This window comes from Dermacentor silvarum, chromosome 4, assembly GCF_013339745.2.
Source record: "Dermacentor silvarum isolate Dsil-2018 chromosome 4, BIME_Dsil_1.4, whole genome shotgun sequence".
Classification (NCBI taxonomy): Eukaryota; Metazoa; Arthropoda; class Arachnida; order Ixodida; family Ixodidae; genus Dermacentor; species Dermacentor silvarum.
This window is the reverse complement of record NC_051157.2, coordinates 115160519-115178245: the sequence shown is the minus strand read 5'-3', so window position 1 is coordinate 115178245 and position 17727 is coordinate 115160519. Positions and strand designations below refer to the sequence as shown.

Here is a 17727-nt window from a genome sequence, read left to right as displayed (position 1 = left end):
GCTCGCTGAAGTTTCGTTTACTGCCGTTATCGTGAAGCGAGCATTGGCCGTTTCGTGGCCCTCGCTCGCTATGTGCGCCGTGATATTTCACGACTCGACTCGCACTCAAGATTCTGGTTTCAGCCTCACTGGCTGTTCGTTCGCACCACGTGCCCTTCTCCTCCACTTCGTCTCTTTCTTCCTTGATCACTCCTTGGGGCGCCCATTTGAGGGGAGCGTTCGCCGTCTCCGCTGACTTCCGTACTCCCAGGCAGCCGCACTGTAACCGGTATTTCGTTTCCCGCAACTGCACTATAAGCGATACGTGTATACATGGAGTGCTATGGGAAAATTAACGGGAGTCTGAAAAGACCGCACTATATGCAGTCCTGCACTATAAGCGGTTACGTTATAAGTGGTCTATACTGTACTTTGAGTTCTTAATGCTAACGCGTTAAAACTAGGGTTCTGTTTCAAGCTGGTAATTGGGGGGACATCAGGGCTTTCCAGCAACTACTCAGAAGTTCGGCAGTTGTTTAGAAATTAATAAGTAATAATGACAGTAAAGAGCACTGTTCACTTCTAGGAAATCAAACATTTTATTCATGAAAAGCTGGTTCACCAACACCTAATGTTGCTTTTCTTCAGCCGGCCTCCATGGAATGTCATGGTGAGTTACTAACTCAGAGTTAGGCGTGCTCGTTGGGCGGTTGGTTGAGAGCCATGTAACAACCACAGTGCTGTACGCAGCTTGTGAAATGAACTATAGGTCACTGGAGTTCACTTAAGCCAACAGGATTTCATTGTCCCGAGGCAGGATAGCTAGCACGTGTCTTCAAACTCCGTGCAGCATAAAAAGAATAGGTTGGTATGTGATTTTGGAATAGAGGAGAAATCAGGTTTAACCCAATACTCCTGAAACATGTTTGGGGTGTAGAAATCAGGTAAAATCAGGTTTTACCCGAAAACGAACAAACCTACATAGTATAATGCATGATGGCAACAAAACCAAATAAACAAGAAAAAAGAACTACGCTACTTATGCTGGTCCGCTTCCCGATCATGGGCTGGCTGCCAGCACAGCTCCGAAACTGACAGCCACTGCAAGCGACATCGAAAAATCAGCCACAAGATTTGCGATGCTTCAGAGTGGGAACGCTCACGCAAGGTGCTTGCAGGGGCAACCATTTTTGTTTTCAAACTACAGCGTCTTCCGAGGTGTCAAGACTTTTATTTCTTGGCAAAGGTGGGTTACCTTTTTGGGTCACCATTTCTCGTCGAACTGTTAAAACCAGACTCAAGCACTCAAGCGTGTGTCCTTTATTCCTGCCACGTTGCTGTAGTTGATAAAATGTGCACGCTGCGCTAGCGAACCAGAACGCTGATCAGTGAGCTGCGCTTGATGGCAGTCCTTTACAATTCAGGAGAAGCTGAAAGTTACCAGCGTTACAGAAGAGCTGAGTAAGACAGCTGCTGGCCAAAGATAGGACATGGACGATACTGTCTACAGTACTACTGACCGCACTTCAAGCGAGAGCAACAGTGTGAGCGGTGACGAGTAAACATTCAAAGGAAAGTATTTTTGGAGCACTTCCTTGTGTTTATAAATGTTCAAAACGTTTTACAGAGGTTTGAAACGGTGGTGGGTTATACAACAAAATAAAATACGGTAATTACTGCTAATAGCGTTTAAAACCATATTTTCTAGACAATGTATAATTTTCTAACTTAAAAAGTCGTTTGAAGACAGGACAAAGCTTAGGCAAATACATGCATACTACCCATCACTCTCATGCTGACTGGACTGTCATAAGTTGCAGCTCCCAAAGACACTAGCGCCACAGTTCCCTCTGGTAATTTTTCAAGGAAACACTATGCACGAGACATAGCTTCCCAGATCACACCGAAACAACCAAGTTTAGGCTAATCCATGTACCAACGATCATTCCCACTCTGTTTGCACTTTGACAAGTTGCAGCTCCCGAAGACATTACCTCTAGAAGTTGGTCCAGATATCTCAAAGCATGGGTACGAGAAAGCCACTCACCAGTTGCAGTGTGGAGGCGAAGTACCGAGACACCTCCCATACCTGTCGGCCCCTGCAAATCTGGCGGAAGTAGAGGGTCTGCTTGGATGGCGTGTCAGAGAAATGGTCCAGCACTCGATTGCAGTAGGTGCGAATGTTGAAACTCTCCCGCTCCTGCAAGCGAATGCACAACTCGGTTGTCGCGGACAGCATGCCAAAAGACAGAGAACAGTGAAGGAAGACATGGGGTTTATCACCGAGAATGACAATGTGCAGATACAAAACTAGCATGTGAAGCTAGCATGTGAAGCTAGCATGTGAAACTAGCATGTGAAACTAGCATGTGGTGTCCAAATATATGCACCCAGCGATTGTGCAACAGAAGCAAATCTCAGAGGCCATGCATTTGATGACTGCATTTGCAGGAAGCTACTGCGGAGCTAGAGACACGTCACAAATGCAACGTTTTAGACACTGCCTATGCATAAATGCACGTAAATCACAATGCATTATAGACAAGGGACGACCGCATAAACGAGACACACAGGTTGTTGTGTGTCTATACACAGAATGTATTTGGCAAAAGTTTATTCAAATCAAAAAGCAGGCAGCCTTTGCGGCATGTGCTCCCGTGAGTAATGAAAGGAAATGTCTGTTTCTTTCAAGAGGCCATTGCAGCTAAACGCACTTCCTGTATTAATGGGGCACTTGCTTTCCGGTTATTCATATTTAACTCAGGAGCATTTGCAAGTGAAAATTTTTAACCAGCTAGTCAAAACCGAAACTTTTTTTTGGACCTCTAACAATGCCCAGCGCGCATCATTTCGTTGCAGGGAATTCCAGCTTGCTCAGTTTATATAGACATCGTCATGATGGGTCAGATGCATTTTCCAACCACATTGTGCCATGCCTGAGAATACTATTTCTACTTTTAAATACTTTGTGCTGCACAATGAGCATTAGTCACAACGGGTGTGAACTGTATTTCGGAAATGTAAATGAATGTCATTAGAAAAAGGCAAAAATAAATACAAAAATTAAAATTGCCAGAAATGTGAGCTGATGTCCTCCCCTACCTCTTCAATATCGAGCATAGGCCTGATTCGACTCTCCCAATCAGCCACTCTCTTTTGCAGGTCAGAGAGCTGGCACTCCGACAAAGGTTCCTGCAAACATTTAAAAACAGCATGTCAATACATCACAATATGGCATACATTCAATATTAGTACATATATCATCACATTGAGCAAATAATGAAGGGATCATGCGTAAGAATGTATTTACAAGCCAGGCATTGATGCATAAAAGAGGATGGCTGTCCGAAACCGATTTCAGCTACACCCGTCCAATAGTCTTTGTTGAGCAAAGTAAAACCTCGTTAATTCCAATTTCACAGGACCATGAAAAATGTCTGAATTAACCAAATGTCTAATTATTGAGGGTATCAAGAAAACAATAAACAAATGCTTGCTACATCAACATGCCTTTATTTACTGAACTAATCAGCAAGTCAAGTTTTTGTTTTGCACAAAAGCAGCGCGGCAGCTGCAATTCTTGTCATCTCGTGAATGTTTAACGCTCGCCACAGCGAAGGCTTCGCAACTTCTTTTGCAGCGCGGTCGCGGCACGACTTCACCCGAGATGCTTTTTACTACCGTGCACACATCCCGATTATTTTTTAGCCAGTGAGCTGGTCGCCAACAGATCATCCATCGATCGCGATGTAGCCGGTTGCTCTTCATCCGCGACAGCTTTGCACCAAGTTAGAACGAAACCACTGTTTGCCGCAACCGCTGCGCACAAAACTGGGGACAAAACTGCGGCCACTATTGATGCGCATGACCATGGATGGCGACCTTGCGATTCTGAAGGCATGCGGCCGACGCAAGCACCGAGCCAAAACGAAACAACCATTTGCTGCAACAACGGACGAAACCACAGTCGCTATTGACACGACCACGGATGGCGACTATGCAGTTGTGAAGGCTCGCGGCCGACCTGGTGTTATGCGGGTCAGTAAATGCGAGAATAAAGGCTTTAAAGGCACAAATTGGGAAGAAGCATTCCTGTGCTGCTGTCATTCACGTACGATTTCCACTAGCGACTATAACAATGCGGTCTTCACCATGCACTTCATTTCGGTTGTAGCACCGTTTTTGCATTTTTGTGCCACACATCAGCGGCACTCCGTGCTTGCCGAGCTCCGAGAGTTGTCCGAATTAATTGATGCACGGCCAAACACTTCCGAATTAGCGAGAGTTTGAGTGCACTAAATAATGCATATGCCTGCCGGGACCAAAGAACGAGTCCAAATTATCTGATTTTCTGAATTAACGAGGGTCACATTAACGAGGTTTCACTGTATAAAGTTAGTCTTTGGCGCCACTCTTGTTTGCTTCATTTAACATCAAGTGGCCTATAAAACAGGGATCGACGTGCCTTCCTGTGCCTCATCTCCAATTTAAGTGTGATGACAGCCATTTGACAAACTTGATTCTCCAGCAGTACTGTCCTAGTGGCAACATGGCTAGCATGCATTTCCCGTGCAAGCACGCATCACCACGGCGTGCCTTGATTGGACTACCCCCAGCTACCAACTGGTGGCCGCTTACTAGCCACAGCAGGTAGTCCACAGCACCGTTATCAGTTGGACGTGAGACCTTCAGTCCCATGACTTCTTGTGCTTGGTGCACCACTACCAGATTAGCCTAGCACGGCAGCCGCCCACACTTTGCCTGCAAGATGCGACAGTCGTACGTGGAGTATCTCCGATTAATAAAACCGTGTTTGGTGGTAATGAACCTCCGAGCCTTCTCTGCGCCAGGCCGGAGAGTTGATGCACCCAACCACAGCGTCCTTAATGAACTGCGGAGTGGCGCAACGTTGTGCCCTTTTCTGAACGTCGCTTGCTGGGCGAGCCTCGCATAAGCCTATAGGGACCGAGGTTAGGTTCCCTATAATAATGCGTGTGTCGGCGAGCAAAAGAACAAGGAACCGTTCAGGCCTATGGCAGGAGCAGAAGAAGCTATATTTTATTCTTCTTCTATTTTTCTAACCTAACCACGCAGCACGAGGAACGAGGCACATGCGCATGCCCATGCGCCTGAGTGCGTAAAAAGGCGGCCGATGAAGATGACGATGGCCACTAGAAGCCTATTCCCGCATGTCAGTGCACCGATTCATACGCTGCACCGACATGGACCTTTTTTACCTCGGGCTATCGACCGCATTCAGGAGGTGCGCTGTCTACAGTTGGAACTGCCTTAGCAATTCAGTTACGATTCAGTGTACGACAAACAATTATGATTTTCAAGACCGCAATCTGTCTCCAGCTAGACCCAATGCATGCCTTTAGTACCCCATCAAAGGGCCCCTCATCATGCTCCATAAAAAAATTAGTTTGTACACTAAGTCATACAGCATCATCCAGCGAGTGTTTTACAGTTGACTTCCACTAATTCAACCTTGACGGGACCAATAAAATTTTATCAAATTATCTGGTGAGCCGAAATAAACAAGTGGCAGAAAAAAAATTGTAAAAAACATTGTAACACACTGCTGATTTATATGGCAGTATTTCGCCAATTACAGGATGAAATATCGATAATTTGAGCCCATTGAAATGTACACGCACTGGCCGGGACCGTCGGTCGGGATCAAATCAGCCGAAAAATTCATTTAAACGGAGTCATATTAACAGAAGCCTACTGTACAAGGATTTTCAAGGAGGATTTGGAGTAGTGGAAATGAAAGCAAATGAAATGTTGCAAGTCAATGGTGTAAGCATGCGGGCTGGCCTCCCTACAGCCTAAGCTCTCTCCCATTACCTCGACCAGTTCCTTTCTTTTTCTCTCTGTTCCCGTCTTGCAGAGCGACGCATTTCTGGGGATGGTATTATAAGCTACATTTTCATGGCAGCACACAATGTCGAGTTACTGCTGGCTACTGAGGCACCGCAGGAGCAATATGTGGCATGGAGGTGCGTTTCAGCCACATCGTGGCTTGATAAGGACGCTCACTTCATGCTCGTGTGACAGGGAGGCATAAATGCTGCTTCACTCCTGGTCGTCTGCTAAAGGCGTGACAACTGCGCTCTTTCGCAGCTCAAAGTTTCGGTTTGCAAAGTGAAATTTTCCGGAATTCATTACGATGCAGAAAGTAGCAGTGTCAGCTTTTTGGATGTCTGGAATCGTCTCAACTACTTGGCAAGCAAGCCGTCTTGGTAAAAAGCTAGTAACGCTTTTGACCGTAGGTGCCAACGAGTATGGTTCGGATGCGCGTGAAAGTGACCGAGAATATTACTGGCGACATTTCAGAGAGGCTCCATGTAGTCCATGCACGGCTAGCGGGCTTTTATTTTCATGATTTTGCTTATCTTGAAACTCCGCTTATCCGGAAACTTTTCTAGATTTTACAGCTTCGAATAACAGAGGTTTACCATATTGCCACAATTGCAATGCATGACAAAGTGAAGGGCGAAACGCCTATGACATAGGTGATCTGGTAACATGCTTACATGGAACTCCTGCAGGTAGGTATGGACCAGCTGCTCGTAAGAGTCTTTTTCTGTGGACTCATCCGACGGAGGTGGGCCTGAATGAAGAGTGAATTCATTGAAAGCATGAGAAAAAATAGTTACAACAGAGCACTGTCACTTCAGTGCATTATCTAACAGCACCACTGGGGCCACATGAATGCATGAGAACCAGGAGCACCTTGTTAAACATGTTTGTATTGCTAAGGAAGATGAAACGCAAACACAAAATGCACAGCACTTTGGTGTCAGCTGAAGACTTCGAGAACTTCTTGAAAGAGATTTGTCCCGGCAAGGATAACATTTAACAGGAACACACAAAATGCACAGCACTTTGGTGTCAGCTGAAGACTTCGAGAACTTCTTGAAAGAGATTTGTCCCGGCAAGGATAACATTTAAGAGGAACACACACACACTGTTGGGGAGGGGGAGTGATGCAGCATGGCTGTCACAGTGCAAAGCAAGCAAGAAGGTTTGCAGATCACGTTTGTTCTCTTTCCGAGAGAGAAAATGAGAAAGCGATACCCATTTCTTGAATGCCGAAGGTAGCAAAATAAGGTGACATCATCGTGATCTTAGCATTCAGAGGCAGAGGGACACGGAATGGACAGGAATGGACACGGAAAGATGGAGGCAGATGAGGCACATTTTTAAAGACAAACATTTGGCCCTGTAGAGCAAGGGCTCAGCAAGCATTTGAGATATCAACATGAATACTGAGTGCTAACGTATTTGACAGGGGTGATACTGCCTGAATTCATTTTGGAGCAGTTTGGAGCAGACAAAATTTCACTTTGCAGCAGCTTGGAGCAGACAAAATTTCATTTTGGAGCAATTTGGAGCAGATAAAATTTCATTTTATAGGGCCCAGACTGCTGCGTATGGCGCAGCTGCGTGGGCCCTATCTTGAAAGCAACCCGCGATCGCCCATGGGGAAAGAGTGCAAGTGTTGATAGCTTCGTGTGAGCCATTTTTTCATCACTTAGTTTGCGTTGAAGCGAGAGGCAGCACGAAGGTCAATTCGCTCACTGCTGCTACCGCCGAGCTTCCTCACTCCAGCGTTTTGACAGCGAGTTTTTGCGGCCATCGAGTGCGATGTGTTCATGTTTGTTTGTGCACGCGTCACACCATGCTTGTTAATTTGGTTAGTAAGCGAATATTTACAAAGTTATATGGCCGATAAAACTACTGTCCTTGGTATAGCTGTCTACTAATTTGCTATCGCAATCGATGCTTCACCTTTTGGGCAAAACTGCTACATTTTATTCCAAATCCGCCATTATCTCTTCGTGGTAGATCAAAATGGCTGAGACCTCACCCATATGGCCATAAAAACAAATTGGAATAGTTTTACATTATACCGGTTGTGGGGACAGAGACACCCGCCCGCTGAATATCACGCAAATATCACAATTATTCTGCATGGAAAACCAGGGTGTCGGAACAAAATGTGTTTCGTTCTGGTTTTAGTTTCGTTCCACTGAAAAAAGTTCCGTTCAGGTTCTGATCCTGAAAGAAAAAAAAAAAATGTTCCGTAACGGTTCATAACGGTTTTGGTTCGCATGCAAAAATTTTAAAGCAAAGTAAGGATAAAACATAGTATTTATTTTCTCAATAATTTGAGAATAGCTTCCTAAATATTTATGTTTCTCAATATAATTCTCAAATATTTTTCTCTCAATTTATTTGTCTATGCGCACGGTAGCCGTTTTGGGCATGGTTTGATACGGTGGCACGAATGTGATGCGGCTGACGACGAGGGCTTCCACTAGTCGTCTCGCCCTAGGTGAGGCCGCCTTGCTTCACGGTATTCGGGCTATTATGATTTATGAATTCTGAGATCATACTCAGTGCCTTGACTTAAGGCACTGAGCATAATCTCAGAATCAGCACGTCATCGAGTGTACCCACTGAAATGCGAGACCGCTGTTTTCTGATAAAATGAACTTAAACGAACATAAACAAACATAAACAAACGATAAAGCTTCGGTAACAAAGACTTGTACCCGTAGAAAACAAAACGGTGAGCTCTTCAGCATGCAAGCACTGGGTTTTGCTACGATCCCGATCAGCTGGTGTACCGAGCAGCAGGCTTAGATTAGTGGAGCGCTCGACCGGCGATCGCTCGCACTATCGCTACCCGAGATACGCACTTATGCGGACCCCTGAGATAAGCCCTAATTTTCATGTTGCCTGACGTCAGTTGTTGCGAATTGCCGACTTTCCCCTTGAACCGAAAGCTGATCAAAAATATTTCGGTTTCACTTTGGAACAAAATAATAAATAACGTTTTGTTACGTTTTCGTTCCAGTCAAAAATATCGTTCTTTTTCGTTTTTGTTTTGTTCTGTTCTGACACACTGAGGAAAATGCCGCCCAGAAAGCAAAATTTCTATCATTATATCCACTATGCGGTGAATAACATATCGTTATATATGTATTTTTTTTTCTCATAGCCCTAATTCATAAGTTGATAATCTTAAGTCAACCCATCGTTATAAGTGGACTGCACTGTAGCAGCCGTGTATGGGAATCTCCTTTATGACAGAATAAAGCAGTCCAAAAAGAGTGAGGATGTTTCTGTTGAGAAGAGAGCTTTTGAGAAAAAGGTGAGCGTGCTCTGCTTGCGAGCTCCATGGGCCGTGCGTGGCGGCTAAATTTGGCTGAGCTGTTCACAAGTGTATGCTTGAGGGGTGGTTCAGGACCCTTTTAACGGTACTCCGTGTACAGTCGCGAGCAAAAGTTTGGAGACCACGGCATCAGCAAAATTTTTTGATACATTCAAGCGCAGCTCCGCAGCCTCAAATTGGCTACATTTTTTACCAATACGTTGCACTTGTTTGACCAATACGGTGTACGTGCACTCTTGATTTCAGCCGGAACCCCAGGCTGCAAAGAAAAAAAAAATAAAGGGTGGCACCTTTGGTCCACAAACTTTTGCTTGCAACTGTACCAAAATATGTAAAGACGCCTCTTGTTGCTGACAGGCTCCATAGAACTTTTCATTTCCTTTTTTTTTATATATCGTGAATATAGTTACTTGATTCAATATTCAGAGGTCATTTTTCTGGAATATTTGTATTTGATTAAATTCAAAATTTGGCTATTTGAAAAACCCTAGTGACAACATGAGAGTGAACCAACGAGGTGGAAAATTGTAACTGTACGGATAAGCACACGATTCATGAGCAAGTGGTACCATTTCAAGATGCTTTCACTTTCGGACGCTACTTCTGATGACACATCAATTTGCATCCTAGATGTATGGGGGATCATGTAAGAACCTTTCTTTCAAAACTCTACAGGTGAAATAAACATGAGAAGGTAAAGAAGAAGAAAAAGACATTATGTCCACAGCACGCCTTCAAATAGAGCCTACACTGCAGTTTTCAATAAGAAATTATACACAACAATCAGGCAAATACAGGGTGTATTTTCATCATACTACAGAGCTGCATTGTGCTATTAGTGAACCAAAATACAAGCACAGCATATTCACAAATACCATACAAATATGGGCACAGTAATTGAGCAAATTTTCATTGCACGTGAACTTAAAGACAACCATGAGAAAGTACCTTCATGACTAATGTGACAAGGTGGGTTGAACCAAAGTTTCACGGAATGCATACCTGGCTCAGCCACATCGGGCAGCATGATGTTGGCAGAACACGCCAGATCGAAGTCCTTCTCTTCATCTTCTGCCCCCGGAAGGTCATCACCTGAAAGAATATCAAAGAATATTGAAGATGTAATACAGTAGAACCTCGTTGATACAATCCCGTTATGTACGATTTCCCAGCACTAACATATGTGAATAACAACACAAAAAATGACCTAATACAGTTACGCTTCTCTTTACTGGTTAATACATTCCCAGAAAACACAATCTTTCAGCACCAATCTATAGTGTATCGCCAAACTGCAATAGTATGACACATTCTCCGGCCACTAGATTCCACATAACAAGACACGAGGCGTATGCAATCAAGAACAGTAGCTGCCCACCACAACAGCTTCCCCAAAGTACTTGCTCACCCGTGTCACGTGAGAACGCCAGTACACAGCACTCCATTTCCTATTCCACTGGTGCCATTGATGAACTGAGATTTGGAGCAATTTTTGGAGCAGCAAAATCTTAGTTTTGGAGCAGTTTTGGAGCATCCAGATACAGATTTCAGAGCACTTTGGAGCTAATAAATTCCAGCTGCTGGACACGTCCTAAGCTATTTCAAACACTTAAAATTGACAAGAGCTATTTCAGAAAGTATTTGCTTGCTGTAAAACAATGTTGTTCTGCCTCTATATACCTGAGTTTCCATTTAATTAATAATGAAGACAACAAACCTGTTCACATACTGTGCTGTAATTAGTTTATTTCAAGTTGAGTGAAGCTGCACAGATGTTGCCTTTTACATCGTATGATTTTTTCATTAACAGCAGACACTTTGTTATCTTTTCAGCAAGGCTCTAGCATCAGTCAGAAACACCTGGCCAGACTCAATGTCATCAATGCGTTTCTGAGTCAGGCCAGCCTTGATAAGCCCCTCGTAACGCTCAGTCATTGCTTCAGACAACACGAGCTACTTTTCAATGGTCTGTTTTTCCTCATAAAGCTGAAGCCTCTGTTCAGCAACTGGCCGATTCACAACTGGTGTTGACCGATTATTTCAACACCAGCAATTCAAACAGGCTCGATTATTCGGACTAGTTTGAGGCAGCATCACTGGCCCATAAATTTAAAGTATAAGTACACAACCGAAATTTCGGAAACCTTAAGGTACGCCATTCGATATAATTCGGACTCCGCCTGCACGAATGCATGCTAATTTGACTGCCAAGTTGAGCAGAAATAGCAATATTTTGGCGTTAATACGTCGCTGGCATCGCCGCAGTATGGTGGTCGGCCATGTTGCCCACACCTACTGGAAACCGAAACTAGCGAAGCCTAGATAATCCAGCACGGACCGCGGCCAAACTGTCGGGCAAGAAAACTCCGGCAAGTCATTCGGGAGTGCATTCAGGGTTGGCTCCGCGCGTCCAGCGTTTGTTCAGTGACTTGTTAACTAGCGACACGGTCGCGGCTACTACACCCTCAATGTCTCCGCCACCGAGGACAGTGACTGTTAAAAAAAAAAGAGACGCCGTCATTCGGCTATGATAGCGCGGTCGAATCCTGCGCGGCGATTTTGTAGCGATACATTCCACTCGATTCTATATGCCGCTCTTATCACCCACCGCCCTTACCATCCGCTGCTCTTATACCCCTGACGAAGTGCAAGGAGCGGCAGTGGAAAAGGCATTGCTACAAAATCGCAGTCCTGTTGCAAAAGGTTGAAGATTCAGTGCTTGCATTAATTGCACTTTCGTCTATTTGTGGAGACACCATAACAATGGTAGAGATACGGACTGACCATATAGCAGGCAAGCGTACGTGCACGCAGGACCACGTTGACAAACTTTGGCTTGATTTTTGGATGATCCCCCTTTTCAGGATACTTTCACTTTCGCTACATTTCGCGCGACTAGCACTGGACACGTCGTCAGATGATAGCGTTCCTGGCACACTTGTACCAAGTATGCCGACGCTGATGCTAGTGAGTGAAATCCCGTGAAAGTGAACGTATCCCCGAAAGTGGTCAACCGAGAATAATGTCTTTTTTAGCCACTGGCAGAATAAATTCACTTCTTTTCTGGTGAATATGGATATTTCTGCCTCCCAATCATTTAGACTTCTAGGCGGTCCCCATTGAGCCCAAATTATCGTTCACCGACGTATAGATAACGTGAAGTTTGATTTATGAAGCCGATTTAGACATGCCCGCTATGCACGTCTGCAGGCCACTGTGGCCACAAACGTAATGCACCGTCGCTCATTTTGGCGCACTTTGGCACAAAATCGCATATCTTTATCAGGATGGCGCAGGAAATCTCGTATGGCGTAATCTGGCGCATTTGACGCAAGAGTGGGAGCACTGTATACCACTACCAGAAAATCTCTTCAAGAGTCGTCGCATGCCACATTCACAGCTATCGCAGCTGACCCTATTGCAATAAGCATCTTCACTTATCTGTTCTGTTTCACAGCACACATGGCATAGTGCCATTGAAAGTGTACTGCATGCTTTTAATAGGTGATGAACAAAACATGCCGCCGTTCCCTGCTGCAGGCGGCGCGAGGTGAGCGATATTTTTTTTTGTTCTGGCGGCATCGTACTCCGGCAGTACGTACCAATTCGGTTTCCTATACGCCATAGGAAAACAACAACGCGCATCTCGGGTATTTCGCACCCCGCCAGCTCGAACGCCCGTTTGTGTCTCACGCCATAACAATTCACGCTGAGTGGGCCCGTCAAAACTTCCCGCCAGAATGCCTTGCTCCAAGAAGCTGTTGACACAGGCCGAATTCAAGGACCACAAATGTAAGCTTGCCTAAGCCACAAAAATGACGACACATGTTTCGCAGAGCTCAAGCACCACCAGCTCGCTGCACGTCTGCGTCTTGTGCCGCAATGATTCGCGCAACACTCCGTATTACAGAGATATCAACTATAGTTGAGTGCACCAAATTTATTAGCTACTTCGGATCGTACGCTATCCCAGTTAGTACAATTCATTTTCTTTTTTCCAAAACATAACAACAAGGTTCAACTGTTTTTTGTGGCAAATGGTAGTGCAGAAAGTTGGAAGCAGAAACAACAGCCAACCTGCGCCACACTGCAAAGCAGAATGTACTGCCATTTACAGGGTTCGTACAGTTTTCCAAGGCAAAAACTCAAGGATATTCCAGGACTTTCCAGGACCAGTCACCGGTTTTTCTAGGACTCACAGCGGCATCCAAAGTAGGATTTCTTTACTCTTAACATTTCCAAAAATGCCGTTTTATTGCACTCACAATAAATAAATGTATATCACAATTATAATAAAAATGTCTAGCCTTGATAACTTCTCAAGATCACAACACAAAATGAGCGCTTACAACAGCGGCTGAGATTTCTCCAGTATAGGCTGGGTAATGTTAACCAAAAATATTCAAAACATTAAGCCTATGGTTATTGCACTAAAATAAAAAGAAATAAATGTATATCCCAATGATGTTAATAATGTCTAGCCCTGATTATTTTGAAAGTTCACAACAATACCAAAAAAAAAGTTCACAAAACATAATGTTTCCAACGGCTACTCTGACTTCTCCAGTATTAACTGGGCAAGTTTACCGAACATTTCCAAACCATTCTTGCTACACATCCATTAAATTATACAAAATAGATGAATATTGCAATTTTGTAAAACATGTTTTGTCCATTGATCATTTCTCAAGTCCGTAATATTAAAACTTAACGCAATGAACACTCACAACAGCTGCTCAGACTTCTGCAGTATTAGCTGAGTTGGTTTATCAACCACTTCCGAAACATTCAGCATAATGTTATTGCACTTATACTATATTATCATAAATAATATTATAACAAACCTCCACCCAAAGGCACCGTGCACCAGTGGTAAAGTTGCTCCACTATAGCTCTCTTTAGCTTCACTAGCTTCACCTCGCGCGCAATAGTGAAAGTGGGACAAGGCAGACCGAAGGGCGTGGTGTGAAACGTACAGTAGGGTGAGGAAAGCAGCGTAAACACTGCCAGCAGAGCCAGCACCGAAGCGTGGCATGGGTCTCTCGCTCCGTTCGCGTTCTGACGCAGTAAAGCCTTTTATTTTTTCCGCGCAGTTCTGCAAAACGGAAACATGTGTGCTCGCGCCGGCGTATTGTTTTTGAAATAGGGAGTTCGTCAGACCAACGCCGATCTACCAGAGAAAGGAGGTCGCAATGCCGATATCAAAGTGCATTGCTCACGAAATTCAAGAATTTTCAAGGAAGAAAAAAAAATTCCAGGACTTTCAAGGGCCTTGAAAACGCACTTTTCAATTTCAAGGGTTTTCAAGGATTTCAAGGACCTGTACGCACCCTGCATTTACTTGTGCAATACTGCAATTTTATTTTTCGGAATCTTGGCAGAGATCGGCTTTTACACGCGTCGTGCATGTGACTATACCTGCTAAAACCACAGACGACATTGTAAATATTGTATACAGAAAGTAAACACTGGGCTACCGACTACACACACACTTATTCAAGATTTGAGAACGACTGATGAAGTTGTACTGCATTCTTAATCGCTGCCATTCTGAATATGTCTTCCGTCATTACCACAGCTTACTACCCCTAACTGGCACACACATAACGATGATCGTCCTCTGACAATATTATCAATCATTACTAGAGGCCAGATCTTTAGGCATTAAAAAGCGCGTTTTAGGCGCCAAAAATAGGCAGACAAAACTATGTTTTAGGGCTCCAACGTCGTAAATGTAGGCACAATAAATTTTTACATAAATGTGTATAATTTCAAACGACGACGTGCGCGACCTGTACCTACGACAGGAAAACAAGAAATGTTATTGTTTATGATGGCATAAATGCGCCAACAGTTGAACATAGCCGTGCAATTGTCCCATAAAACTGCTGGACTAATGACGATCAATTGGCTTAATTTAACAAGCACACTGCTCATATTCATGTTCGATGGCCACTGTACTCCAGCGTCTCATATAGTGAAACAGGAATGAAAAAGAATACAGTAAAAGCACGATGATACGAATCTCACGGGGTCACGAAAAATATTCGTATTAGCCGAAATTCGTATCATCGAAACAATTAAAACTACTGTCGAATCTCGATAATTCCAACTCGAAGGGGCCCGAAAATTTGTTCGAATTAAAAGGACGTATTTTCGAAGTATTCGTGCACCATAGCACGATGCACGAACGGTGCGAGTCGTGAGTCGTGAAATATCGCGGCGCGCAAGCGCATAGCAAGCGCGGGCCACGAAACTGCCCACGCCGGCTAACGGTCGCTTCCCGATAACGACAGAAAACGAAGCTTCAGGGAGCGAGCGGGCGGCGCCGGCACACGGGTGCGCGCGGAGACCGTCGAAGGTGAGGGAGGAGGGCGGCAGGGAAGCGGATATGGCCGCGTCAACTCCGCCGCTTCGGTGGCTCCCCTCGCCCTCCCTCTCAACTCCCTCGTAGCTCTCTCACCTTCGACTCCGTGCGCACATCTCCGTGCGCGCCCGCCGCCGTGCTGGCGCCAGCTTATTTTAGCCGCCCCCTGAAGTTTCGTTTTCTGCCGTTATCGGGAAGCGAGCGTTTGCGGGCGTGGCAGTTTCGTTGGCCCGACTGTGCCTCCGCCGCTGCTTCCCTCTGCGCTGCTGCCGCAGCGTGCAAGGTCAACATGTGACTAGAAAATAGAGGAGAAGGGTTCACTGCCATTTTATCCGCGTGGCTGAGACGAGACGTCGGCACTAGTGTGTGCTAGAATACGGTTGTCTAGAACACTCTAGTCGGCACGTACACGCTTGTTCCGGCGCGATGCAGAAACGGCGACCTTGCAATTTGAGAGAGGGGGAAATTTCCGCCGCGGGTTCGGGTTCTTCCCCCCCCCCCCCCCCCGTTCCTTCGCGCGCGGCATTGAGGGGTCTCTCCTGAGCTTTTGCTCTATGGCGGTGTCGGAGCAATGCCGGTCGGAGGCGCCGCCGCGTTATTTGGCGCGCTGCTAAGAGCATTGTCAGTACGCGGTATGTTCGAAGTAAGCGTGTTCGAATTAACGAGATTCGACTGTAGCTAAATTAAAGAGTCAGAGGTGAACTCGCTCAGGCACATGTACGTAAAAAGCATTTATTTCTTGAAGCGCCACCGCTTCAAACTCTTCGTGCCCAGTCGCGGAGTCCGCGCTGTCCGGCGCCGCGCCTCCGCACCAAAAGAGGAGAGAAAGCGCGTGACTGCGCGCTGTTCTCTTTCGCGGCCATCGGTGGGGCGGCGTTTATTCGTATCAACCGACGCAGGCTGAAAATCGATTCGTAACAACCGTTCTCTAGCACGTTGCAAAGTAATGGGGCTCGGCCGGGACCACAGAAAAATTCGCATCATCCGGAAATTCGTATTAGCCGTGATCGTATCATCGAGCTTTTACTGTACTTGAAAGCTGGAACTACTGGTTAAAAAGCGCTACTTTACGTCTGCCTTACGCAATTAAAATTAAGATACACCAGAAACAGACAAATAATAAATGCAAGAGAGACTACGATTTATTAAGAAATTAACATGTTCTTACATTAGGACTCTTAGGTACAACTCATTTTTCAATTTTCTCATATACAATGACATTATCCGAATTGTACAGGCAACACATCCCAACACTGCCAAATACACTTGCGTCCATTTGAAGTGCACCTGTTTGAAGAAATCTGTTCGGAGAGCACGCGGAACGTAATCTAAGAATCACTATAAAGATTGTGGAAACAATAGCAAACTACCACCATCTCCAGATTTTTAGATTCAAAATTGTGCCTCTTGTCACTTGACATTTTGTACGCTGAGAAGGAACGCGTGATGGTGGTGAACACCTTGCAAAAGTAAATTACAAACAATACAAAAGCCGCGTGCACATCACACTTTTCTTTCTTCGTTTGCTCTCCACTCTCCTTTTCCCTGACGGCCCTCCGCAGTTTCGCATTTGCCAACTGCTCGCGCCATGTCAGCGCGGCGGCGTATACTGGCCGCCGCGTCCCATTTCAATGCTGCTAGCGGTTGTTTTCCAGGAGTTGGTTGAACTAGAGGACTAGGTTGAACCCCATAAAGTTCCGAACAATGTTGCCCGGTAACATGAATAACAATCTCTAACTGCACGCACTCGAAAGCGAAACTTTAGGCTAAATTGTGTTCATATAGGCACCAATATTTAAAATAGGCATTTATAGGCGTTTATAGGCAATTAGGCACAAACACCAAAATAGGCATTTATAGGCACTATTAAAGCACTATAAAAGCCCTCCTTAACCTCTAATTCATGGGTTCTCAAAGTGGGTTCCGCGGAACCTACGGGTTCCGCAGGCCCCTGCTCGGGGTTCCGCGAGCCACTGATAAATTTTCCCTGGTCCCGCTCTCGACAAGTGTCTAAAACGGCGAACACGAGGTGCGCTTGATCCAAAGAACCTCCATTACCCATGTCCGAGTGTCAAAAAGCACATCACAGGCGCGTAACAGCAACGCGCGAACTGCGTAATAAATACGCAAGCAGCTTTTAGCCACCCAACCTCTGAGAACGGGCAGCGCGCCTAAGCTTTCGCACTTGAAT

At 45.2% G+C, this 17727-nt stretch overlaps 1 protein-coding gene across 1 annotated transcript in view; it reads right to left on the bottom strand.

The window, feature by feature from the left end:
* The window catches only part of LOC119448849 (condensin-2 complex subunit H2), a 146686-nt gene that overhangs the window by 48949 nt on the left and 80010 nt on the right, over positions 1-17727 (bottom strand). Inside the window, exons 14-17 of the mRNA XM_049666525.1 lie at positions 10172-10261; positions 6522-6598; positions 3082-3171; positions 2027-2179 (exon numbers count right to left, since the gene is read on the bottom strand). Coding sequence (XP_049522482.1) covers positions 2027-2179; positions 3082-3171; positions 6522-6598; positions 10172-10261 — 410 coding nt within the window. The remainder of the gene's footprint in view (positions 1-2026; positions 2180-3081; positions 3172-6521; positions 6599-10171; positions 10262-17727) is intronic.